Here is a 27,540-nt window from a genome sequence, read left to right on the forward strand (position 1 = left end):
TATTGTGATGTTTTTCTCTCTATAGATCCATTTGAGACCCAAAACCGTGAGAAATACCTCACACCGGAAGAGAAATCGTTCCTCCACGACCAGCTGGAAGAGTTGAAACGATGCAAGGGGCGCTCTTGTACAGTCGGCACCCAACACAACCAGCCCGCAGACACGCAACCCGCCAATCACAACGCCCGAGGCTGGAAGGGGAGGGGACTCCCGGGGGTATATAAGGCAGAGTCGCTGGCCGGACAAGTCAGTCCCATGTCCGCGGCGGCTGCAGCAGCTGTTTCTTTGGGTAATAAGCTGTTAAACTAAGTAAATGATTCAGATTTTTGTGACATAGGTATTTATCTAGTTTTTTGCTTTTTTGCTTAGTTGTGTTTTTGCTTTTGAATTTTATTCCCCTGGATTTTGTTTATTTTACATCCTTCTTGTTTTGGGTTAAATAATTTAGATGTTTCTACAGTTTTAAAAAAAGGGGGAAAAGGTTTGATTCTATTGAAATTATGGATATTTCAAGCTAAAATACTTATTTTAGAAATATATATTTTTATGTATTTTATTTCACTACAAGTAGTGAAATTAATCAATAAAACATATACATATATAAATACCTACCCACATTAAAAATAATTATAAAATTGTATTGTAATTATTTTGTGGCGCAGTTGGTTAGACGGCCAACTGTGAAACTGGCGTCGCGGGTTCGATTCCCGCTAGTTGCAAGAGAAAAATCCAAGAAAGATTTTTTTTCTCAATTGGTCTGAGTGTTGTGGTGAATTTTTCATTACCTCCTTCCATATCCCCTCTATCCCACCTGCTGACTAGCCTCTAACTAGAGGCTTGGCGGGTTATTAAAAAAAAAAAAATAATAATTAGGCTCTTTGTACAATGAAGAAGTTCGGTGCTATGGAAAATTTGATATATATATTTTTTTCTTTTGCGCTGTAAAACTTTATTTATTTAAGCATTAAATTACAATTCCAACCATTTGCCTAAAATAAAAACATTTCTAGACAAAGCCACTTCGTACGTTTCATCATCAACATCGTACGTTGGTCAATTTCATTTGTACTTCTTTATACTTTGTTTGCTAAAAATATAAATAAAATACAGGCAAACGCAGTTTTACGCTGGGGTTCCGTCCCGAGAGACACTGGCGAAAATGAACACAAATATAATGGAAGAAATAAGGTTAGGTTCCGTGTCGAAATTCTAAGAACAATCTAACATGTTTATTTAATACATATCCTATGTATATTCAAAATAAATCATAAATGTATTTAATAAATACAGTTTAAATTAGTTTACAAAATAAATAATAATCTCTCGATATAAATAATATTTTTTTATAACAAATAATAACTTACCAGTTTGTCGGTACTAAATTAAATTCTCACACTTTTTTAAAAAAAGCATTTAACTTCATTTTTGCTTTGATTGTTGCTTTCTTTCTTGCAAAATCATAGCATAAACTACAAATATTTGAATATTCTTTTAATTTTAATAATTACATAAAAAATATAATTATACCTTTTTATTTTTCTCAAAAACAAAACGAAAACTAACTCGGAAACAATTTCACACACACAATAGGCTCCTCGCGTACACGGTAATAGAATAAAACAATGTGTAAAAGTGTGTCTGCTATTAGAATTGCGGCGCCTACTGTCGTCTGGTGTCGGGCGAACCAGGTAATTCCACACCGGCAACACCGGCGTAATTGTTAATTGGCGTAAATCGAACCGGCACAAAACGACGTTTACTTGTACATCGAAAAGAATGTAATTAACCATGCACCTTATTAGGATTTTTACATGCCATTTTCTTAATATATTACTATACATATTTTACTCTAGAACTATTGCTTTTTTATTCGAATTACGTATACATTTTTCACATGCCTATTTATTTAGAATATCCTTAAGTTTTATCTTCCTAGATGATATTTATTGCAATTTAAATTAACACAATTCACTCTTAAGCTTTAAAGCTTTGGCGTCGTTATTTTTCCAAGTTTCCAACTAGTTACATGGTGTATCTGCTGATTAGCTAACTAATATTGTATTATTACTAACAACACAGCTGCCCCTTCTGCCTTGAGACTCGTAGCTACAGAATCCAGAAAGATCAACGCCAGAGGGAAAATAGTCAAGTAAGTACTGCCTTCAAATTCATTTTCATAACTACGCTAGAAGCTTAATTCTGTTTTCTTTCTCGCCAATTTTAATCAAAGGTTGATTTGATCAACCCCAATCTATATAGAAACTGTTCAACACCGCCAGTGAATAATATTAATTTATTACGTTTCTTTTTAAATGTGTTCCGATGTATGATGATATCAGTGCGAATGAAGATATCTCTAAACAGGTCAAAGAATTTGTATATCTGGGAAGCATGTTTACTAGGTATGGAAACACTAGGAAAGATATTGAAAGGAGGGTAAAGTTGTGTGCTAGAATCAATCTTCGCGAATAAATGTTTGTCACAAGAGGTAAATGGTACCAACTACCAACCGAATGTAGACGGCGTTATGCAATAACAATTACGCGTCAAATGTTTTTTCTAGTTTTTAAATTTAACCCTAAGATTAATACGAATATTAATTTAATTCTAAACTATTAGTTTTTAAAATAAATGCAAAACATATATACACGGTTTTTCAGGGCCAGACCGCGAAACTTCAGAGGAACGTTCCTCATGGTAAGCTTTAAAAAAAATCCTAATAAAAATTTTCAGTTATTTTTTAAAAAAATAAATATTTTTTTATGATCTCAAAATCATTCATTTCTCGGACTAGCAGTCCCTCCACAAACCCCTACCCCTCTCCTACCCAGCCGCTTCCCTTGTTCGCGTCTAGTGCATATAGCTTCGTTGGTCAAATACGTTTTTATCGCAATTTTTTTTTGTCGGGGAGAGGTAGAGGATTGCGGAAGGGATGATAGTTTGAGAAATTAAAGATTTACTTCATCTTGAGATCATACAAAAATAAAAAAATAAAATGACTTTATGGATGAGGAATGTTCCTCTGAAGTTTCGCGGTCTGGCCCTGAAAAACCGTGTATATCAGAAGAAGAAAAAAAGCTATATCAATAATCTGAATTTAATAAACAAATTTATATTTGATACATTTTGGTGCTAAAATGATTCTTGTATAGCACCGTCCATATATGGAATTGGAAAAATAAGGATGATAGAAGGCTGAATACTGTCATTCAATACTGAATTTCTCAGGGCAATGTGTGGTAAAATTATCTCTGATTGGTTCACAAATGTCAAGATTCGTGCATAATTCAAAGCTGACACAGGCGTTATTGACAAAATCAAGAAAGGAGTGCTTCGTCGGTTTGGAGATCTCGAACAAATGGACAGCGAAAGTACATCTAAAAATGTTGACAGATGCAAAAAAGATGAAAGAATGAGAAAAAAATATTATTGTGCGCAAAAGTTGAGAGCCGTGCAGTACACAAGGCTGAGGCAAACATTATTGACTAAATCAAGAAACAGTCACGGCGTTGCATCGGTTTGGATACATAGATCGAATGGACAGCAAAAAAACGACAAAAATGTACAATGCGGATGTTGATGGATACAGAAAACGACGAAGACCAAGATGCAGATGGCAGACCAAATTAAATAAATACTTAAAGATCAAAGATTTGTCAAAAGTCAGAATAATCGGCGTGCGTGCAAAAGATGCATGTAGAGACATTCCTCTGAAGTGAGGTCTGTATTCAAAGATAGTGGTTCGTTTATCATTTTGTGAACATTATAAATTGTCAAATAAACAGTAAAGTATACTTTTTGCATGTGCTTCTATTATGTGCTTTAATAAATCCTTAAAACTCCTTGGATTTATTGACAGAAGCACAACTGACTTCAAAAATATCAATACCCTTAAAACTCTCTTATGTTTCCTAGTTTCCCGCACCTAGAGTATTCCTCTATTATCTGGTCTCCATATTATGATGTTCACATCAAGAATATTGAATCAGTTCAACATCGATTTTCGAGACAGATAGGCTGGAGGTTGGGCTTATCCAGAGACCAATATATGTCCTATTAAAATTCTCAACTCACTCTTTGATGCACCTGAACTACTGAGCTCAATAAAATTAAATATCCCAACTAGAAACCTCAGACAAAACTTACTCTTCCATACCGATAACCATAGAACTAACCACGGTTTTCATTCCCCTATGCCCAGAATTCTTAGGTCTGCCAACAATAAAAAATACCAGTCTTGATTTCTTTGATAACAAGTTGTCTTCTTTCAAACGATCACTGAATAAAATTAAATTTTAAACATCTCTCTCCCACTTCCACTCCCACCAAGTCTACTATATACCATTGTGTCTTTCTACTTTCCTATACAATAATTTTCGATGCTTAAATATGTCCTTAAAAATGCCCATTGGGCGTATATACAAATAAATAAATATATTGTTACCGAAGTAATGCGCTTCTAATACAGAAATTTGATGTTCGTATTTTTGTCTCAGGCCATGGAGAAAGCGCAAGGGCTGGAAGCAATCGCGGCGGGAACGCGAGAGGCTGAGGCATCGACACAACATCCACAAGATGAAGTATTGACCTGGCGGGCCGCGGTAACCAGTAGCTGCAGAGTAGACCGAGGATGTTTTAATCAAAGAGATATGGTATAAAAATGTAGCAATGAGTCCGGAACACTAAAAAAGTTGATTTTTAGGACCCTCCCTTTATCGACCAGTTTCTGCGGGCATTCCTCGACTTTAATGTTTTCCAGAAAGTCAGTAGGAATGTCAAATACAAAATATTTATTAATCAATGGGTAGGATGTAAAGTTTACTTTAAACGGACAAATAGACAGTAAAATAGCTAAGTGGCTAATGCGCCACTTTAGCTGGAATTGAGTTACGTGTACCGATTTTTCAAAATTTTAACCCTTTGCACTCGAATGCCGCCACGGACGTGGTACGCATAGTCCGCCATATTACTGGAGTGCCGCTGCTATGGGGGCATGAAAATAAAGTCTTATTTCTCAATATTTTAATTAATATATAGAATTTTTTCAATATTATTTAAGCGCGAATCATTGAAGTACTACGATGAAATAATATTAGGTTACCGTATTTGTAAATATCGTTTTTAGGAGCAAATTAACACTACGGTGAGGCTTAAATTACGAATAATTATTAAATACTGAACTATGTATTTACAAAAGTTTTAGTGATAGGGTTGTTTTGTGCATAAATGTATCTGTGATCGAATGTAAAATTGTATGTTCCGCTGAAAGATAGGTTAGTTCTGCAGATAAAAATATTTTTAATGATCTAATGAAGTTCAGTTGTTTTTTTTATTTGTCAATAGACTATTAAGCTGAGCGAAAAAAAAATCAAGTATTTTTGTGTATCGTATTATCAGCACTAACATTCTTTTCAATTTTGTATTTTTGAAATTACTCAGCGTGTGACTTCACAAGTTCTCTTCGCCGAGTTCTACTGATTGGTGAATTGGCTTCCTGTAAACCGGAAATCTATCACAACACTATCATTGGTCGATTCGGAAGAACTAGTGATGTCATTCAAAGTAGTTCGTTTTTGTTAAAATCTTTTTTATTATATTATTTACGCATTTTTAAGAAACTTCGCCATTCAATTTCATACCGCATGTAAGAAAACATTTTTTATATCCAATTTTCTGTAGCAATGAACTTACTCATCAACCCGGAATCTTTTGTTCAGAGATAAACAGTCCCGAAGGTGACACATGCTCTTGACTGGTATATTACCATATAAGCTAACTACTGTGCTGAGAAATATCATAATTTAACGCGTACCGGTTTACCAGCTGTCTAAAAACGTGCATTTTATTGACATCTAGTGAATTTTATTGGTACTTTTTCGCTGTCGGTAAATTACGTGAAAACACGGGACTGGGACACAACGCGTGGTTATTATAATCACGTGTTTACACGGCTCCGGGCGGACAAAGCACAAAAAAAGGAGTGAGACCCTGTATATGTGCGAACATTGCAATGTGGCTCTCCATAAAGGCCAATGTTGGCAAAACTACCATACAAAAACGACTTATCAAATTGTTTCAAATAAATTTGAGAAGTTTCAATTGATTTAATCCAGTATTTTCATAATTATGACACTTTTAAGAAACCCTTCAGAAGCGTGAAATTTCAAAAAAATGGGCCAGGCACAGGGTAACTTCTATGTGTATTCAGCCAGTGCTCAAAGTGTTAACAAACATTTTAATGCAAATGATATTTTTTTCTTGAAAAATGCCTCGAGTTGGCGATATGCACAAAGCAAAAACTTTTCGAGTGCAAAGGGTTAAGCCGCATCATATTGTGAGCCGACATCTATGGATTACTAAACTTATTAATTTGATGAAATATGCTTCGAAATTTAATTAAATCCATGTAGCTACATAATATGTAGGTACTTTGATATTATTATTATTATGTAAATTTAAGATACAGTTTATGACAATAAAAATGCATCATGCCACACCCACTACTCGCATTTCTAATGCTTTAATGGCGAACTACAAAATGGACTTATGAATATTTATTTTTAGTGTGAAATAGCAAATAGGCGTCACTTTTTCTATGTAAATACTTTATTTCCATATATCGTTGATTTAAAGATCCTCGGGGTAGACGTATCTCAGTATGATAGTGACAGTTGAGCTAAAGCCAAATATGTATTGTGAGAGTGAGGAGCTATTATGACAATCCATCTACTGTAGCCATTTGTAATAATGGATTGCAATATGTTTGTTAGGAACTCCGACTATATATTGTGCGATCACACAAAGGAATCTGCCATTTAGTGACTAGGACACGGACCTGGATCCTGATTGCGAGTCAGATTCCGGATGCCCTGGAGTAAATGAACCCTATATCGTTTGCTTTATGAAATCAACTGTCTTTATAAGAGGAATTTGACAGCTTTCAAGTTTATTTTCAGTTTCTTCTCTCTAAATTGTTTAAATACTATTGTAAAGTACAGGTAAACGTAGTTTTACGCTGGGGTTCCGTCCCGAGAGACACTGGCAAAAATGAACACAAATAAATGGAAGATATAAGGTTAGGTTCTGTGTCGAAATTCTAAGAACAATCTAACATGTTTATTTTATACATATCCTATATATATTCAAAAAAAATCAAATATGTATTCAAAATAAATACACTTTAAATTCATTTACAAAATAAATAATGATCTCTTGATACAAATAATGAATTTTTTATAATAAATACTAACTTATCAGTTCGTCGCTACTAATTTAAATTCACACACTTTTTTGAAAAAAACATCTAATTTCATTTGCTTTGATTGTTGCTTCCTTTCTCGCAGAATCATAGCATAAACTAAAGAGTGTAAATAAATAAATAAACTACAAATATTTTAATATTCTTTTAATTTTAATAACAATAAAACAAAAAATATAATCTTATCTTTTTATTTTTCTTAAAAACAAATCAAAAACTGACTGTGAAAAAATTTCACACACACAATAGGCTGCTCGCGTACACGGTAATAGAATAAAACAACGTGTAAAAGTGTGTCTGCTATTAGAATTGCGGCGCCTGCTGTCGTCTGGTGTCGGCCGAACCGGGGAATCCCACGCCGGCACCAACCGGCGTAATTGTAAATCGGCGTAAATCGAACCGGCGCAAAACGACGTTTACCTGTAATGTCAGAAAATTTAGCATTCTTAAAGATTATCATTCTTCAGTCGGGGATCAGTGCTGTATAAGCTCCTGGCGTCACTGCAACCTGTGTATATCTATTATGACGGGTCCCCATAAATTAGTTCTCGCCCTCCGAACCCAGGTCCTTAGTATCTGACTATCAGATAAGGGGCGAGCGCCCTAACTTCTTTTGTGATATAAAGCATCACATTCACATGGAATGTGTAATAGGTGTTTCATCATCTGCGCCCCGAAGCGAAAGGTTCAATCTGCAGTGCCCTGTAAGGGCTCTAGTGATAACCCTCACTTGGTTTTGGCTAAGTTTCATTAATCGATTCTTAAAGATACAACTTTTTCATATTCAGTATGCGTCGGCATACAGTGGATATATCCTACAAACATATTAGTAACAATCTATGACTGCATTTACAACAATACAATGTCTTGCTGCTTTTTGTGATATTATGTGTTTATGAAACCAAATAATGTTAAGACTCTGTTAATTTTAGTGGTTTTTGTGTATTTTTTAGTATTTAAAATTCTGTAGCCTTAAAAAAGATCCGTGAATACAGATTTACCTATCGTGTAGCGGCTTTTGTTCAGCCAATGTTCTAACTAACTGTAATTACTCTACACATTATTATGTAATGTAATTTTAAGCATTATTTATTGTATTGCGGTTACTTGATGATATTATATACATAATAACAACTTTTGTCACAAAGTTAAGGTTAGATCCTTTTTATATTTTCGTATTGTATAACTATGTTTAAGCATTGGTAACTAATATTATCATCGTGCAATCTATATTGATCGATCACAAAATGCAAGTCATGTTTTTCATCAAGCGTCAAAATCTTATGTAGGTTGGGTCTAGAAAGTTGATTTTTGATGGACCAGAGTAATTTTTGCGATGAATAATCGTGTTTTTAAACTAATTTTTGCACCGGTCAATTAATATAGATTATTTGAGGATTATGTCGGTCACAAACTAGATAATAATTTGCTATATTTACATCTCTTAGCAAAATTTAAATCTAAATATAATATATAAATCATCCATTGTACACAGCATAATATATTATTTTCTATTCTAATTATATTTTAGAACTGACATGTCGTAATTAGATCTGAGTAATTTACATATTACATACATTTTTGTTGTGTTTTATTTATTATACATATTAACAAAAAGAGGACCATAGAAAATTATTGGAGGTACCCAAAAAATAAGCTAACATTATATCCTTCTTATAAAATCAATTTTGAAGTATGCAATTTTGATTAAATTAATAAATTATTACATGTATGAGTCATCCTTAATTCTGACCTTTCTCTTGATGCTCAAATTAGTAGAACGATAAGTTCATGCTTTTACCAGCTGAGACAAATTAAATGCATACGCAAAACTTTGCCAGTTGATGCCGCCCGTCAATTAATAAATGCGTTTGTAGTGTTCAGAGTCGATTACTGTAATATGCAGGTCGACCAATGAACAAAATAACTCGCCTACAGTCTGTATTGAATGCCGCAGGGAGACATAGTTTTGGAATCTCTAAGTTCATTCATATCACTCCACTACTTCGGGAATTACACTGGCTACATTTTCCACAGAAGGTGGAATACAAACTCTGTTGGCTTTTGTATAAGTCACTGCACAACTCTGTTCCAGAATATCTAAGGAACTCTGCATTCCAGATGAACTAGCTGACAGACGTCTTACGCTTAGATCAGCTACATCTACGTCGAAAGAAAAAGTTATTCTACCTCTACGCAAACAGTGCACTAAATTCGGCAAACGCACATTTGCTATCGCAGGCCCTACGGCATGGAATGCTCTCCCAGCAGAGGTCAAAAACTGTGAGAGTGAAGTGATGTTTCGGAAGAAACTTAAAACCCACTTGTTCTCTACATCATTTGAATAAATTCTTAGCATGTGGTGACAAAGTACATTATTTTTCTTAAATTAAAAATTTAAAATAAAATTTATATCTAATCACTTTGTAAAGCGCCCTTGAGGTATTATATTACGAAAATGGCGCTTTATTAGTTATCTATAATAATAATAATGAGTATGCATATCTATCCTGTTCAAAAAATCTCTTTCACCTGTCACACGAAGGTAAAGTGATCAGACTTACACCTCCAGTGCCAGTCCCGCGCTCTCAGTATACGCACATCAGCATTTTCAGTAAACATTATTCATTTGCAAAAACAAAGGCGCAACAAAATCAAAAAGTTCGCTCGCTTGTGCCATCTTGTGGATTTGGATTTGTTTTCCGGTAAGGTCGCATAAATTAAATGTTTTTTTTTCTTTAGCCTGGGCTTGTACTTTGTCCCTTTGGCATGAAACATAAATATGTTAACTTCATGCCAAAAAAATAAGATTGTGAAAAGTATTCAAATTCATGTTAGTTTGTGAAAATTCTTCGTTGTAAAATTACAATAATATTTACTACAGAAATAAATATCAAGTAATTGATAAAAGAAAAGGTACGATATAATATTGTAAACCTTAAGAGGAACAAGGTCTGGCTTTTCTTCATACTAACTTATCCCCTATTTTCTCCCTGGATTATGGCACTAGACTCTAGTGACTAGAACAATGATTTTTTTACACAATATAGATGTTAATTATTAGCGTGTCTCTATCAATTTGCTTTTTTGACAAATTGATTCTTATGGGAGCTAGGACCATCCGAAATTCCAAAAAAGCGCCCAGTTTTATCTGCTGTCTTCGAACGTACGGTATGCAAATATGATAAACAATTTTGAAAACCAGAATAGGTACGGATGCAGAAAACTTCACTTTGATTCTCTTAAACATTTAAGTTTGTAAGTGAAAATTCTTGATGGAAGTTCATTGTAATTTATTATATAAATAAAACACGAGTGATACTTTAATCCACAAATTTGGAATATCCAGTGACCGGTTTCATCGCTTTCGCGACATCTTCGATACTGGTATCTTTATTAAATAGTTAAATGTATTTATACAAAACAGAGGTAAGGATAGATAATTCAAAGTTATATGTAAGTAAATTAAATAAAGTTATTTTTATCTTAAGGATCATTATCAAAAATTTTTCTTTGGGTTAACTAATGAGTTGATATAATGCTATTTTAGTGAGTTTAAGTATTTTTTTTTTTTTTTTTTGTCCCATCCTTCGTGAGTGTGGTTTTGTAAATAATGATTTCTGAAAAACAAAGGTTGATTCTCTTACTCAATTTTTTTTTTAAATCGGTTTAATTTTGGGGTGCGGAAAACAGGACAATGAAACATTGATTTTACTTAGGCATAATCAGTCCGACGAGCAGTTGTCATTTTTGCACAACATCGGGAGGCATCTACGAGAGACTGACAGTAAAGTATCTTCAAATACCTATTTATCAAATTTCTCTGACATCATCCTCTTAATAAGTTTTTCGGTAAAAAATAAATATAAATAATAATACTGCATTGTAATACCTACTTTGAAACCGGTATTTCATGTTAAACTATCTGGAATTAGTAATAATAATAATAAAAATAATGTTTGGATAATTTATAGAGCGCCATTTTTGTGAAAATCACCTCAAGGGCGCTGTACAATAAATAAATATCCCAGCACGTCTTGCAGCTACAGAGCGCATGGACGGTTGGGATTCTAGTTCCTCGTCTCCAATTATGATATATTACAATTATGATATATATGAGCTAGATAACAGAACGTCTTGCAGCTACAGAGCGCATGGACAATAAGAAATCTAGCCCCTATTTACATTTTTATTTTTAAAATTTTTATTTGAATTGAACCCGGGATGTCAAAAATGGTAGATGAATACGCCAACCACTACCCTACGAGGCAGACTTGTCCAGGATTCTGGATCTATTTTGCATGCATCACTGTATTCTTCATTCGTCGGGACACGGGGAGTAATTATTATGTGTCTCGAGTACGACCAAATCTATGTAGAGAAGTACTAGGGATAAAGACAGATTTCAGTAAAGATGGAAAAAATGGGAATATAGAATTCACACAAATCGACTGCCAGAAAAATTGACAGAACATGGATGTTCAAACATCAGGAAATTGTAAATGTTGCACAGTGTATGAAGTGATCACTATATGGTCAAAAGACATGTGAATATGTACAAAGATTTGCATACAACCTTTCAAAAATTTATTTCTTCTTTGTTAAGATCTGTGCGTCTCACATATCGTCCGGTTTCTGGAACAAGCTGATAACTGTAAATTTTCGAAAAAAGGGATGTCTTCACACCTGGCATCGAGTAATCTTAGTTTAAAAAGTAAATAAAAATATATTTACATTTCATAAATACAAAAAATGAGAAACAAATTACAACAGGGACGGAGAATACCTTAAAGAAGGGAATATGGAAGTCTAAATGCCTAGGCATTAACAGGGCATATGACTTGTTGTTGGCTGGTTTAAGTGGCCACTTTACACACTGTGTAATATTCACCTTTTTGTTGTTTTCTGGTGTTGCCTAGTATGTGAAATAATTCTGTCAGATGAATTTCTTCGCTACAATAAAGGTTTCATCTCTTTGACTTCACTAAAATCAACAAATGGAAGAATTGAAGAAATTTGGATGTCAAACATAAAGAAAATGGTGAATGTTGAACAGTGTGTAAAGTGGCCACTTAAACCAGCCAATGACAGGTTTTAAGCCCTGAAAATGCCTAGACTTCCATATTCCCTTCTTTAAGGTATTCTCCATCCCTGTTATAATTTGTTAATCTGAATGACTCTCGAGAGGGTAAAATCCAGTCTTTTGTCTACAAATATTTGGACAGACTCAAATATTGTAACGAAAAATGATACTTTATAATATTCAACTTGCTGTTTTATTTTAATTGTTGATTTGAGATGAGCTTTTAACGTTAAAAGTGCTATATCTATCTCACAACAAGTGAAATGTTACTTACCAACTTGTTACAGAAACCCGACGATTATATTGTTTGTACTAGAGATGCCACGAATTTTCTGCTAATATTCGGTATTCGGCCTATTCGGCTAATTCTTTTCATATTCGGTGTAACACCGAATACCGAACCATAAAAAGAGAAGGCACATATTTCTCAAAAATTTAACTATTTTAATCACAAATTATTAGTTCAATACTTAAAATAGACTCAATCAGTGGCAAGTTGTGATGAATGAAAACATTTTTTTCAGCATTTGTTGGTAGCAAACGATTGCGCTACGATCTTGTTGTACATCAAACACACAGCCAGTTTATTATCTTCATTACAAATCTCATCATATTCCCAAACAGGCAATTTTTTTAATATACAGACAGAAATAGCAAAATGTTGACAGCTTTAAACACTACGTATTAATGTTTATTTGATGTATACCTATATTATTATTAATTTATTTATACCTGTATTAGCAGTTCACAATGGAGTCCTGGTCCCGACTCTGATATATGGGAGTGAATTATAGACTTGGAAAAACAGGGATGAAAGTAGGCTGAATGCAGTCGAAATGCGATCTCTCAGGCGAATGTGTGGTAAAACTATGTATGATAGATGCACAAATGTCGAGATCCGTACATTAGGTAAGGCTGAGACAAGCATTTTTGATAAAATCAAGAAGGGAGTTCTTCGCTGGTTTGGACATGTAGAGTGAATGGACAGCGAAAGAACGGCTAAGAATATTTACAATTCGAATGTTGATGGATGTAGAAATAGAGGAAGACCGAGAAAGACTTGGCATGACCAAATCCAACAAATCCTTAAAGATGGACATGTCAAAAGTCGGAATAATCGGCGCGCGTGTATGAGAAGATATATGAATGTAGAGGAAGCGCGATCTGTATGCAAAGATAGAGTGATGTGGCGTTCTATCCTCTCTGCCTACCCTTACGGAGAAACGGCGTGATGGTTTGTTGTTGTTGTTGTCTAATAAGGGATATCATGGATCGCGTAGCAGGACTGAAGTGGCAATGGGCAGGACATGTTGCCAGACAAGACCGCACAAGATGGGACCCTAAAATTTTAAGATGGAGCCCTTGGGAGAATGAGCGAGGCATTGGAAGACCTCAAAAAAGATGTAAGTAGCAACCGACCGAGAAAAATGGAAGGATATGGAAGAGGCCTACGTCCAGCACTGGAGGACAGAAGGCTGAAGAAGAATAAGGACTATTAGTAACACAATGTGATGTTATAATGAACAAATAACATGTGTTGCGACATGATTTACTCGCGAATGGAACAAATACGGCCGCCCCATCACTCCCGCACGCACCGCAATGAGACAGGTCGTAACCTGTCACGCGCAGAGTGCACACATCGAAAAATCGGCATTTACTATGAAAAATAATACAATATCTTGACTAAATATTTGACATTTAATATTAGGTGTTCACGGATGTTCTATTGTGATCGCGAATACGATAAACAACCATGTTGAGAAATTGTTATCACGTCGATAGTAAATTTTTGATTAAGCTACATGCCGCGGGTTGATGGAACATATTTTGAACGCGCACGTTTACTGTAGTTATATACCTCAATGTTTCAAATTGATAATTTAGACAATAAAGAGGATTATAAACTCTCAAGAAACATTAAAAAGATCTCACTGTGTACACTCTTCATTTGCACACCACGCACACATTTGGAGTTTTTGTTTTAGCCACTAAAATATTACACAAGTTATCTTTTTGTCCATTTTACGCGTACATTTTTCGGAGCTAAAATACACAGTATACGCGCGCACAAAAAGTTATTGTTGTATATTTAAACAGAGATTATTTATTTATGTATGTATCCGCTGTTGTCTTTAGTTGAAATATCGGGGCAGAGATTATAATCGGGTACCCGGAATCAGGCACCTACCGACCTACCCGGTAATCGAAAATCTTTTGTTGTAAAAAACGGCGATGTGATTGTCTATGACTATTTTTATAATGTCAATGTTTGTTCATTTTGTTTACTGTAGGATTTTTCTTGAGAAAACGTGTCTATCAAATGTGAGGTATTTTTTCCCAGAAAATGGAATGAAATTAATAAGGAAAAAAATTGCTGCTATAACCAGAGGTAAATTTATGCAAAGCTGATCACAATATGAATATAGTAATTAGCATCGAAATCGTAAAGAAGTTTTTATAGGCATATACAGGATGTTCTTTAAACCCTGTCACATCCGAAACCACAATGATTTGTATAGGCAAGAAAACAAATTAGCATATTTAAAAAAATATTTTGAGCCAAGAAAATTAAAAATATATATATTTAAAAAAAACAAATGGTTGCTTACTTCTGCAGGGGAGAAGTGAGGGGAGCGCGGCGCAGTATCAGACTCCCCCCTCCATCCCCCTCCTCATTTCACCCATTTGCGTAAGCAACCATTTGCTTTTTTTGATATTTTATTTTTTTAAATTTTAATTCCTTCTAAAAAAAAAATTAATGTGCCAATATGTCTTTTTGTTCATACTGATTATCGTGGTTTCGGATGTGACAGGGTTTAATGAACACCCTGTATATTTAGATTTTTTAATTCTATTGGCAAATATTATTATTTCCTATTTATATATTTTTCTAATAAAAACAAATATTGGCGTTCTTATAATTTACAAAAATATTTCAATTCTAGTGACCATTTTCAACGAGTTGCAAATTTCTCACAGTTAGAAAATGGAAATCAAGTGAGTAGAGTGGGGTTTGAACCTCGGACCTCTAATCTGTGAGTCCGCAACACTAGCCACGGGACCACAACCCGATTTATATTGATATTCAATCAAATGAGTTTTACAAATTTTTACAGGGTTTTTACCTCTGTAATAGAGCAGCATGCTTGTGTTTAAAGAGTTCGTTTTACAATTATTTATATCATACTTTTTTTTAAGCTTTTACAAGAACATTTATACGAGAATTTTTAATACAAAACCAATCATAATGCATGGAAATTAAGATGTAGTGGCGGCCTCCGAGGTGCAGTGGTCAAGACGCTTGACTCACGCTCGGAAGGTTCCGGGTTCGATTCCCAGTGAGAACTTAAAAATTGAATGTGATTTTCTCAAACCTAGGTTCTCTATGCTGTAATTCACCTCTGTGATGGGCGTCCTGGCCTGTGTGGAGCAAAAAAAATACTTGTTTGTATCAAATTGCTATAAACTGTTATTTAAAAATATTATCATTCTATTTTCGCACCTTATGGTGCATAGGGCACTGCATTGGTACACCAATCGCAGCGTATCTTGATCATTTTTGTAACACGAAAGTAAGATGGTCAGTCTTATGCTTCAGGTGTCAGTCCTATGAAATATTCTAGTGTAAAAACACCATTTTAAATAAATATCTCATGTCAACCATGTCGGGAATCCAACCCGAGATACATGGTAGGCAAACGCGCTGACCATTACACCACGAGCCCGACAATCAATCAATATATACTTAGAAATCTCCATTGAAGGAGTCACCGAGATATTTGCGAAAAACTTTGAAAAAAGAATTGTGAGATTTGTAATTATGCTTCACCAACTCAATGGAGAATGCTAAGTTTGCGGTGTCAAGTAGGATAATTGAAATCTGTTTTTGCAAGATTTTGAGACGGTTTTGAATTACGCTATTATTTAGGTAGGTAGGTAAAGTTTATTTTGGCATCAGCATCTCGTTTTGGTGTAGATTTCTAAGTTTGCTTTCTAATATCGTCATATTTAATGGCAATCTATTAAGGCTTTCATGAGCCTGTCGATTGGCTTAAAATAAAAATAAATAAAAAAATATTAGAAGTGCCTTCCAATATGTTCATTTTTACTTATTCAACTTTTTAATAATAATGAAAAAATGGGTTTCCTATTTAAACAAATATTTCCGTTTTCAGACCACTTAAAACCTAAAGTCGTAAATAATTCAATTTGTGCTGAAAAAATGGGAATCGAGTTGTGGCAAAGTCGAAATCTAAACCTCGGACCTTTGATTCGTGAATCCACGACACTACCGCAGGACCACAACCCGGTTCAACATTCAGTACGAAAATTATACATATATGATTTAAAGTTCATACAATAGACACTATTTATAAAATAAATTATTTTATACAAATTTACAAAGAGGAAAAAATAAATGAATTTGAGATGAATAAGTCACCCAGACACCAAAATAATATTGAAATCCCTAAATTCCACACAAATCATGTTTAAAATAGCTTTGTCTTCAAAGTTACTAAGTTAATTACTAATTCGTTAAATATACACAAATGTTTATATAATTGTAAGTAATACAGAGCATTTAAAACACCATCATTAATTTATAATTTAAGAAAGTCTGATAATTACAAACAATATAAAAAAAATAATACTAGTTATAAAATTATTGAAAAAATAATAATTTGGTATTAAAAATACTTTGAGCCAGTAAAAAAAAAACTAAGAAAACGATTTTGAATAACACAAAATGAAAAAAAAAGTTTTTTGTAAAATAATTTAGTTGGGTAAATAGTATATTTTTATGTATAAAAATGTATTATAATGATGTAAAAAAAAATAAAAAGAAATATTTTGTACTTATACATAAAATCAAGAAATTAAACGAAAAAATAAAAAAAAACACTAATAAAGTAGTTTAAAAAATTTTGAACAATATGTACTAAATGGTAAAAAAAAATAATAAAAAAATGTTATCTAGATCTAGCTTCTCCTACCCATGAAATACAGGAGGAGAGCCGAGAACGGGAGAATTTAGTACATGTGGAAATATGTACTAAACTTAACGTGGTCCCAAGGGGGTGAAATCCAGTCTTTTGTCTACAAACATTTGAACAAACTCAAAATATTGTAATAAAACCAACTGGTCCAAGAAGAAGTTTAAAAAAAATAAAATTGTTCAGGCGTTGCCCTAGTATGGGAAATAATTCGATCAAATGAATCTCCTCACAACAACAAAGGTTTCGGCTCTTTAACTTCACTAAAATAAACAGATGGAAGAATTAAAGAAATATGGATGCTCAAACATAGGCAAAGTGGTGAATGTTGCACAGTGTGTAAAGTGGACACTTAAACCAGCCAACGACAGGTCATAAGCCCTGTAAATGCTTAGACTTCCATATTCCCTTCTCTAAAATGTTCTCCATCTCTGTTGTAATTTGTTTTTTTTTTAATGATTTTTATTTATTTAACGGCGGGCGAACCTACTGACCGTCACACTGTAAGGCCGACTAATCTTGCTCGATTTTTTATGGGATTTTTATTTGGGGTGCTATTCTGAATTTTCATGCAGGGGTAGAGAGTGGTTAATTGTGTTTTTTTGCATGTGATTACACTTTGATTCATGTATGACCAAACTGATGTCTAAACGTCAAAAGACGTAAAACAAACAGTTTTATAATTGAAATCTCATAGTTCGACATTATGAAACTGTTTTAAAAACGGAAAAAAACAAACCAATACGGTTTGGTCAACTTATTATTATATATGATAATCATACATTAGTTGATTGCAAGGGACACAACCGGGAACCACCCATGCCTGTGAATGAATGATTATTAACCCCTTTTTTGGCAATGTAATAGGATAGGGGAGCACGGGTAGAAGTGAGCCACGGAGAGGATTGAATCATTTACCATATTACTGTGAAATACGATTCGAAACATGTTCAAACTTGACCAACGTGTCGCATACTCGTGCTCGTCCTGCACATCCAGTTGCCGCCTGTATCTCGTCACGGGTTCTCGGGCGGACAAGGTCACTGGCGCATTTCGACGCTAAAATAAAATTTACGTACTTTTTATGAAGCATTTGACACCTTGCTGATTAGTTCTAAACAACGAAAAGGGACTCAAAACTAAGTAAACGAAGTATTAAATTATATAGTGCCTGGAACTGTATATATATATATATATTAAATTATTTAACTTATTTTGGGTGCTTGAGGAGGACTGAACCAACTTTAGATGAAGCATTTTATAAAATGCACTTCCAGCTGCAAAGAAAACTCATCGTTACTGATATATGATAATTACGACGCGCACTTGTCCATAGCAGTAATCAATGAGGTAAAAGAACATGGAGTTACTATTCTGACTTTACCATCTCACTTAACAAATGAATAGCAACCCACTTGATGTGGGTGTTTTGGGACCTTTTAAACTGCATATAATGCGGCTATAAATGCATGAATCCTTTATAATTCTGGCAAAACGTTTCAAATTTACAATGTGACATCATGTGCTGGAATTGCTTATGAAGAAACCATGACTTCTGGTAATATAATAGCTGCATTATAAAAACAGGAATATTTCTATTTGGCAGAAATTTATTCACAAAAGTAAAATTTTTGTGCTGCTTTGTTACAGACAGAGCTATGGATAAAGAAGAGTCCAACTCTTCCACAACTTATCACATCACCCAAAATGTATCCGAACAACCAGTAAATCTTAACGTTTCTGCGTCTCATATCACAACTTCTAACGTTAAAGGTATTAAGGACTTAGACAACATTTCATCTTCTCAAGCTGTCAGACAAAAGGACATTGTTATCATAGCTGATCAGCCGTCAACATCATCTAGTATATTTGTTAACCCTCAGAATTTCAAAGGCTTTCTAAAGGTAGCAAAAAGGAATGACATAAGAAAGGAAAGGAAAAAAGGTCAATCAATTATTGCTACGGATATTCCTGAAAAAGAGGAAATTATGAACAGGTCACGTAATGAAAGGCTAGCTAAAAAACCCATACATCAAGACTTGATGATCAGCGAAAATGAATCAGAAGAAAAACGAGTATTGGAGAATTCATCAGATTCAGATGGTGAATTTGAAGACTTAATTATTCAAGATAAAGATTAACATAATGATTTCAATGGAGATTCTAGTGAAGCAAGCTTCCTTTTGGTTAAATTTACTATTGCTAAAAAGTCTGATATATTCTATGTTGGGAATGTATTTAGTTTTGATAATGTAAGACAAGAGATTTCTGTAAAAATAGTTTTTTTTTTTATGATGCCAGACATTCTTGATATTTCTACTGTAGCTCTAAATGATGTTAGATTGACTCTTTCCCAGCCAAGGTATTCAGGCACAACAAAAAGACAACACTGCCATTACAAATTTCCAGTTCAATTTGATTGTATGAACGTTCGTTGATTTTTTGTCTTTTTCACTAAAACCTTCGAACCTTCGTTAATTTGGAGTAATATTTAAATACTTATTTCTCTTCACTTTAACTTTTGATTACATTATTTTTATATAAACTTGAGTAAAAAAAATATTTAGGCTAAAAATTGTTTTACTTTTAGCTGGTTTTATTTTGATAACAGCACCATCGTGAAAATGGTTCAATTCTACCCACTACTTGGTTCAATCCTACCCGTACATGGGTAGAAGTGAGCCAGTAGGTGTCTTGCTGTATTTACTAAAATAATAAAGAATTTAAACATATTATAAAATTTGTTTTATTATTATCACATAAACATAGCTAACAAAGGCAGTTTACTCTGCTAGTTTATTTCTCTGCTTTTCCCAGAACAACGGTTTTTTTAAAAAAAGGGTTCACTCCTACCCGTGCTTCCCTACATATTATGATTGAATTTTTTCTCATTACACGAATAAAACAGCATTTAATTAAATTTGGTTTGCCATTTTTTTATTATTTTTAACCACTTTATCACAATTCATAATAAACTTTGATTAAAACAACAACAAAAAATCGGTTTGGGATTTCAGAATCATCAGCTTTTTCAAAGATTAAATATGTACAAAAATATTTTTTACCATGGTTAAAATTATCGCTGGCGTCTTTTTCTTGATAAGGGTACACAGTACAAAACGTGTTAAAATAGCGGCATTAAATTATATTTAAAGTTCGTAAGGTTATCGCGTGGGCCACATAACATATTATTGTGTTGTTTTTGGAGCCGCATGAAGTGTAATATTATAAAGTAACAAGAATCGTATCAAATTGATTCTATTCTTAGAAAAAAAAAGCATGAAATTGGGCAGTAATTATGGACTCATTGGGAAAATCCACATCGAGTTACGTGATTCTGTGTTATTATATATTTAAAAATTAAAAATGCAAAATTATAGTTCTAAAGTACTTAAAGCACTAAGGATAAATCAAATAAGCGAAGCAGTTCGGTAAAACGGAATACTTGAGCTTTATCGGTATATCTTTCGTTTATGTACATTACAAAAAAGTTCAATGCATACATAAAACGAAAAAATTAATACTAAAATTTAAATATACAAAAAGGTAAAATAAAAATACCCAGCAATTATAGAGAAAGAATGCTACCCTCTCTAAACTTTTTTACACTAATATGAAAGATGTCAATATCCGAAGAGATACGGATGATACATTAAGAAATTAATTTACCATTTTTAAGGCTGCTCTAAAAGCACTGAACCCTGTCGAGATTAATTCAAAATTAACTTTGGAATGCCTACGGGCGCTTAATTGTGCCGGTGAGTGTAACAGTGTGACATTAATTTGGGTACCTGGACACTCAAACATCGACGGTAACGAGGCAGCTGATGAACTGGCAAGGCTGGGAGCTAAGGCAGCCCCGATAGGCCCCGAGTCCTACTGTGGGTTGTCCAAATGTGCTCCTCGTAACGAGCTCAGGTCATGGGCCAGGAAGTAGAGCGCTATGCTCTGGCAAAAAGTACCTGGTCAGCACCATGCGGAGGAACTGATAGAAGGGTACTCGCAAAGGTTTTCCTTCGACCTAATAAAGCTCAGCCGAAATTGAGGAAAGGGTTATCACCAGAGTCCGCCCAGGGCACTGCAGATCGAACAAACACCGCGCTAGAATTAACCTTTCCAAAACTTCTAGATGTAGGTTCCGCAGTGCAGATGAGGAAACACCTATACACATCCCATAGAAGGGAAATGGTAAATTACAAATCTATATAGTAGACTAACTCAAGAGAACCACGCGCCGACCATGCTCTAGGACCCGTTTCGTCTGCTTTAAGGTCTGTGAGATTGTTAATACGATTAAGGTCTTTGCTTAGGATTGTTTCTACTGTTGGTATTAGGAAAATGGTTTTTTGCGAGGAATTCAGTACTATGACGAAAAGTAATTTCGCCTGAGTTCGATAGGGATCATGTTAGGATCTGTGTTAGAATTTTGCCGGTAGTGTCTTGATAATTTGATGTTCCACTGTGATTTGTTATAGATACGTATTGTTTTTCTTCTGTTGATTGAGTGCATGTTGTATAGGGCAAATTATTCTAATGTTTCCTATATGTATTTGGGTTTCGTGTCGTTTGATTAATTTGTTTGTATTACTACGTTCTTCTTCTTTTCCGATGCGGGATCTGGAGCGTGCGGCCGCGGTCTCAATTTGGAACTAACACTGTATTCCTCCACTGTCATACTGGGAAATTAGAAAAAGGTGATTGTGCTGACCATGTGTATTTGATTGATCACAAACTGACAATACTGCAGTGAAGGGTACAATGAAAGTTTTTGAAGTTTATTTGTTTTGTTATTTTTGCGGTTTGATTGTAAAGAAATATTAAATTTTCGTTTAATTAGTTTAAAAAAAAAAATGATATTGATATGCGAAACTGAAGAAAGACTCAAGTCTTTATGAACAGTTTCGGGAAAGGGGTGGATGCTTTCATTGTATACACATTCTATGTGAATGTAATGCTTTACATCATAAAAGGAGCCTCATCTTCGGGGGACCACTGGTTAAACCTGAGGATGTTAAAGAGCTCGCTCCCTACCTAATAGCCCGATACTTTACGGATCTGGGCTTGGAGGAGGAGATTTAGCAAAATGTAAACTCTCGCCTTCCACACAGTAGCCAGGCTAAAGAGCCTATAAATATAGACCTGGGCTTGGAGGGCGAGAACTATTTACGAGAACCCGTCACAATAGATCTTCACAGGTCGCAGTGACGTCAGGAGCTTGGCCCCCACCTCTAAGAATAAGAATAAGAATGGGCAAAAAAAGCATAATAACGTATTTGCAAAAGCGTAAACATATATACATATTACAACAGAGATGAAGAACATTTAAGAGAAGGTAATATAGAAGTCCAGGCATCTACAGGGCTTATGACCTGTCAATGGCTGGTTTAAGTAGCCACTTTACACACTGTGTAACATTCACCATTCTGCCTATATTTGAACATCTATATTCCTTCAATTCTTTCATCTGTTGATGTTTGTGAAGTTAAAGAGCTGAAACCTTTATTTATGCAGGTGAGATTCAACTAATTGAATTATTTCACCTACATACTAGGCAACGCCTGAGAATATTATTTTTTCAATTTCTGTACTTCTTCATGGACCAGGTAATTTATCAACAATATTTTGTTGTAATATGTTAATATAAACAGCTCCCCAGGGAGTTGAATCCAGTCCTTGTCTACAAAAATTTGGACAAACTCAAAATATTGTTGTAAACATATATATATTTTTTTAAATCCGTGTGTCGTTCGCACTCTTTTTTTTCGGCGTTTCGGGTCCAGCGTGAGAGCGTCCCTAATATTTCAGTTCAAATTTTTTTAAATCAATATTTCATGTCCCTGCCAGGAATTGAACCCAGGACCTCGAGAATGGTAGACAAACACGTCAACGCTACACAATGAGGCGGACTTATCTCTCGATTCCCTTATTCTGAATTTTTACCCAAAAGCAACCATCGAGTTTAAAACGCTCGTCCAGGGTTTCGGCTCCGTATTGTAACGGGAAGTTAAAATTTATCTTCAATTTTATCGACAAAGTAAAATTAAGTTTTCTCTATGAAAAATAAAATATGTTTCAATTTTTTTTTTCTAAACATGTTCAATTACAGGTTACCGACGAAGATACTTCGAATTATTGTACAAATATACACATTTTCGAACATAAATATCGATGTTAGTTTATACCGTCTCCGATGAAGATTGCGTTCATAATCGCGTCGCTGGTTACACATACAGAACTGTATTCTTCATCCACTGGACCCAGGCAGCGCGCCGCGGCTACGCTAAAATAAAAAAAAATAAAAAAATGGTAAAAATTGATCAAGTCAGTATTTTTGGCCATTCCTGCACCGTCCATTCGCTCTGCATGTCCAAACCAACGCAGAACCTTGATCTTGTCGATAATACTTATCTACAATGCTCAAATCTCGACATTTCGCACCTATCGTAAATAGTTTTATACTCAGAGTAATAATTCGACAGAGAAGCCCTAAGCTCTATTGCATGGAACGGTTTAACGGACAGTTTCGGTTTGCGCTCGCAATTCTCGGCCAGAGTACCTATGGCCCGTTGTATTGCTGTAAACTCTAGCTAACTTCGAGGTTGATAATAATATAGTAATGGTTTTTGTCCGTGGCGTATTATTACTGTAAGGCTTTACCATATAGATATTGCATTATAAAAGCACTCACCGTACTTTCATCTGTCTTTTTCGATTAAATAAATTTCCATTCCAATGTTTCCTACTTGAAATAAATCAATTAGGTAATCAAAATCCCTCCTGGCGTAAAAAAATACATTAATTCTAAAGTTGTGATAAAAAAACGTGTTGTTGATGTTATTTCAACGAGGTAGCTTCTAGGTAGCACGAAACATGAGTAAATAATATATTGTCATGTTTTTTTGTCGCTAGAATTACATATTATTATTTTAATAATATGTACGTATTTATGTGTGTGTGCAGAGTTGTTGTACATATTTGTATTGGATATTAACCGTTTAGTGGTTTTCCCCATCTTGTAAGAAAAACGTGACATAAATTGGCAATGTTTACCAAACTGTTTTATTTATTTCAATAACACAAATATGTAAAAACATAAGTTGCGAAAAAGTCTAAATTTTTTTAATTTATTTAACACTTTATATACATATACAATATATAAACATGTAAGGGCGGGTATATTGCCTTAAGGCAATTTCTTCCTACTTCCCCAAACCGTTCAGTTTGAGAAAATTACAAATACATGGACATATTGAATCTCACAATTTCATACAAAAATTATAAACAAAGATTAACAAAATAAAAAATTATTAACAAAATAACACTATACTATGAAGACAGGAGAGGGGATGGGAAGGAAATAAGAAGGATAAAGGAACAATTTAAATATTAAGATAGTGAAATTTCAATATTGACTTATATGTAAATAAAGAAGGGGGCTTCTCTAACATTAGTGGGTAGATTATTCCACAATCGAGCGGCTACTACTGTGAAAGAGGAGGCAAGAAAATTAGAGCGGTGACACGGTATTACAAGGGTTCTCTCTTTACTAGAACGAAGAGATAGTCCGTGTTGGGAAAGAGGTTGGAAGAGCTCTCTCAGATAAACAGGCGAAGTGGGATTATTTAAGATGTTGTGAAAAGTGTCAGTATTTTAGTATTTGCATGTTGGTGTAGTGAGCGTTCTGACGAAGAGACGGGGACGTCTCGAAACCGGTAGACTAAAAATTTCGGTAAGTGGTTATATACTAATATTTACTAACATTTGTTTTTGTTTTATGTCAGTAAAAACATTTTTTGATAAATTTGCAGCTAGTTGTTTGTCGTACGCTGATGGTGCAGTTATTTTTAGCAAGCAGCAAGGAGGATTTGCAACAAATAGTCTAGAATGTGATGTGAAATTATGAAAAAAAGTCAAAAGTGATGGTATTTGAATGGAGAAGTGATGTTACTGACGGCATAATAAATATATACAACGAATGTCTCAAACAAGTAGAAGAATTTGTGTATGTGAGAAGCATGTTTTCAAAAGACGGCAGGTAGTTATAAACTAACATTAACTCACATTAGTTATTTTGTTTTTAAATTAATTCAGGCGGAAATAATCACCGCGTCCATAATGTTTGGTATTCTGAGAAATAAACTTGAAATGTTCCATCTCCGAGTGGCTCGGTAATACCTGCTACGAGTGTTATGTACTTTGTTGATGTTTTTGCGTTTTGACCATAGCAATATCCCCTCCTATACTGATTGTGCATAAATTGGAATCTTAATGGCTAGCGAACGATACTTCGCACGAGTAGAACTCAGTCGTTCCGCGAGCGTCCAACTATAAGCGGAGAGTCAACTGAGGGGAAAAGTACCTACCGCTGACTATGCGTGACAGGCCGCTCGCGCCCAAGTTCAACAGCCACAAATTCTAAAATCAAATCGCTCCCATGCGCGGCAAACGTCTGTCAACCGAAAACTGACAGGTCCGCCATTTCGGTGTGTTGTGTTGACGTTTCTTTCGTTTGTTGTGCCAAATATCGATCTCTAGCTGTCACCTGTTTCTGCGAGGACCGTGAACCTGTCTCGTGCCCGCACCGGCTGGGAACTGCGAACGGGGAGAACCGACATCCGACATGATAAGGTACTGCTATTCGACGTTTATTGGATAATACGCGCGGCATACGCCGAACTATTCTAATGCATCGTCGTGTCCGTATATAAATACACGGGAGTGAGTCGCATCTAATGGACCGCTACTCTGATTATGTTTATTAGATAACTCCTAGATTTTCATCTCCGCGTCGGAACATTGCACGAAATGACAACAAATCATTTCTCGCACAAACGAAAACATTATTTTAATGACAATATATTATTCTCTACGTTAGTTTTATACTTGCCTTAATATTTTTCAACTTAATTTCAACCTTGAATTGAGATGAAATGTAAATAATGCCTTTAAGTAAAAATACACTTAAATATTTCAACAAACACTTATTTCTTTCAGTATTTTAAATTATAGTTAGGAAATGTATTTTCTTTCCATTAACGCCCGGTTAAATGAACGTATGCAATTTGCATAGCACCTTGATTACATTATTTTTCGTCTTTCAAAAATGACTGTGACTTTACTGTTTTTTTTCAAATATATTTTTTATATTATTGTATAAATCGTGTACGACTTACTCCCTTTAAAGATATACAAAGTAACACAAAATTCAATATTTTCATACATGGGTTTTTATAAGTTACGAGCTGAACCCGACAATGCTTTGCTATTGCTAGATTTGAGTACATTATCGTATAAAAGATTAAATTAACACAAACGAAAGTTTGATATCAATTATTGTATTTAGTCCACATTAGATATGTACTTAAGGGTAGGCCGATGATGTTTGAAGCTTTTTTAATTTTTATACACATCAAAGTGAAAGGAGTCTAAAAAGTTGCATTTTGGATCACATTGAACTTAAAAAATATTCCATGGTTTGAAGTTCCGAGGTTTCCGAAGTTTGAAGTTTATAACTGTCTGAACATTTTGTTAATTATCAATATTCATAAAATTATTTTTTGTTAGTAAAGATATAACCGAATCACATTACAAATTCCGAACACATTTTAAAACTACCGAATTGCAAAAAGTTTACATTCCGCGGAACTGATTCCGTTGAGCGCCTGGCCAATATTGACGAAAACAATGGCTCATTAAAACAATGCTACCCATTTATTAGAAAACAAAGTGCGACTCACGCCCTTAGATGCTTAGTAAATAAGGTTTAATGCACATTATACAATTTTATTGGGCATATTTTCTTACTTAAATACGAAATGACAGCCGATTTAGCGCAAAAATCGACTTTTTCGAAAACTTCAAGCTCTGGTTGAGGGCCAAAAGTTGTAACGAATATTTTTTTGAAATTTTTTGCATTCCGAGTAATCCAAAAGGCAGCATTTTAGACCCCTTTCATTTAAAAAATCGGAAATAAAAAATTATCGATCCACCCTAATGTACGCATACATTATTATTTTTGTGTTTCGGTTTACATAAATTGTGAGAACAGAGAATTTTGATAAATAGGTATTCGAAGATTATTTTCTTGTCACTGTCTTGCAGATGCCTCCCCGATACGGTGCGAAAAAGACAACTGCATGTCAGACCTTTTGTTAGAATAGAAAACATCGACGTTGCGTTGTCCCGTTTTCCGCACCTCAAAA

General features: G+C 34.4%; 2 protein-coding genes and 1 long non-coding RNA gene across 24 annotated transcripts in view; 2 read left to right on the top strand and 1 right to left on the bottom strand.

The window, feature by feature from the left end:
• The window catches only part of Sulf1 (Extracellular sulfatase Sulf1), a 143,456-nt gene extending 134,623 nt beyond the window's left edge, over nt 1-8,833 (top strand). The window contains exons 15-17 of one of the 2 annotated variants that reach the window (XM_088243169.1): nt 26-289; nt 2,080-2,149; nt 4,497-8,833. In XM_088243169.1, coding sequence (XP_088099295.1) covers nt 26-289; nt 2,080-2,149; nt 4,497-4,587 — 425 coding nt within the window. In that variant the 3' untranslated portion in view covers nt 4,588-8,833. The remainder of the gene's footprint in view (nt 1-25; nt 290-2,079; nt 2,150-4,496) is intronic. The other variant, XM_088243170.1, reaches the window with a different exon arrangement.
• LOC148283813 (uncharacterized) lies at nt 7,471-14,518 on the bottom strand. Of its 2 annotated transcripts, none has more exons than XR_015825500.1 (2): nt 14,277-14,518; nt 7,471-7,678 (listed from the first exon to the last, which is right to left on the bottom strand). It is a non-coding gene; the product is annotated as an uncharacterized LOC148283813 (long non-coding RNA). The 2 variants fall into 2 exon arrangements; XR_015825499.1 differs by lacking the exon at nt 14,277-14,518 and adding an exon at nt 11,835-11,915.
• An 11,124-nt stretch (nt 14,519-25,642) lies between these two features.
• Nucleotides 25,643-27,540, top strand: part of LOC148283814 (inter-alpha-trypsin inhibitor heavy chain H4-like) — a 59,625-nt gene continuing 57,727 nt past the window's right edge. For all 20 annotated transcript variants that reach the window (XM_088243171.1, XM_088243178.1, XM_088243173.1 and 17 more), the window contains exon 1: nt 25,643-25,966. In XM_088243171.1, the coding sequence (XP_088099297.1) occupies nt 25,959-25,966 (8 nt within the window). In that variant the 5' untranslated portion in view covers nt 25,643-25,958. The remainder of the gene's footprint in view (nt 25,967-27,540) is intronic.

This window comes from Micrasema longulum, unplaced genomic scaffold, assembly GCF_059751315.1.
Source record: "Micrasema longulum isolate JH-2025_06_02 unplaced genomic scaffold, ASM5975131v1 h1tg000194l, whole genome shotgun sequence".
Classification (NCBI taxonomy): domain Eukaryota; kingdom Metazoa; phylum Arthropoda; class Insecta; order Trichoptera; family Brachycentridae; genus Micrasema; species Micrasema longulum.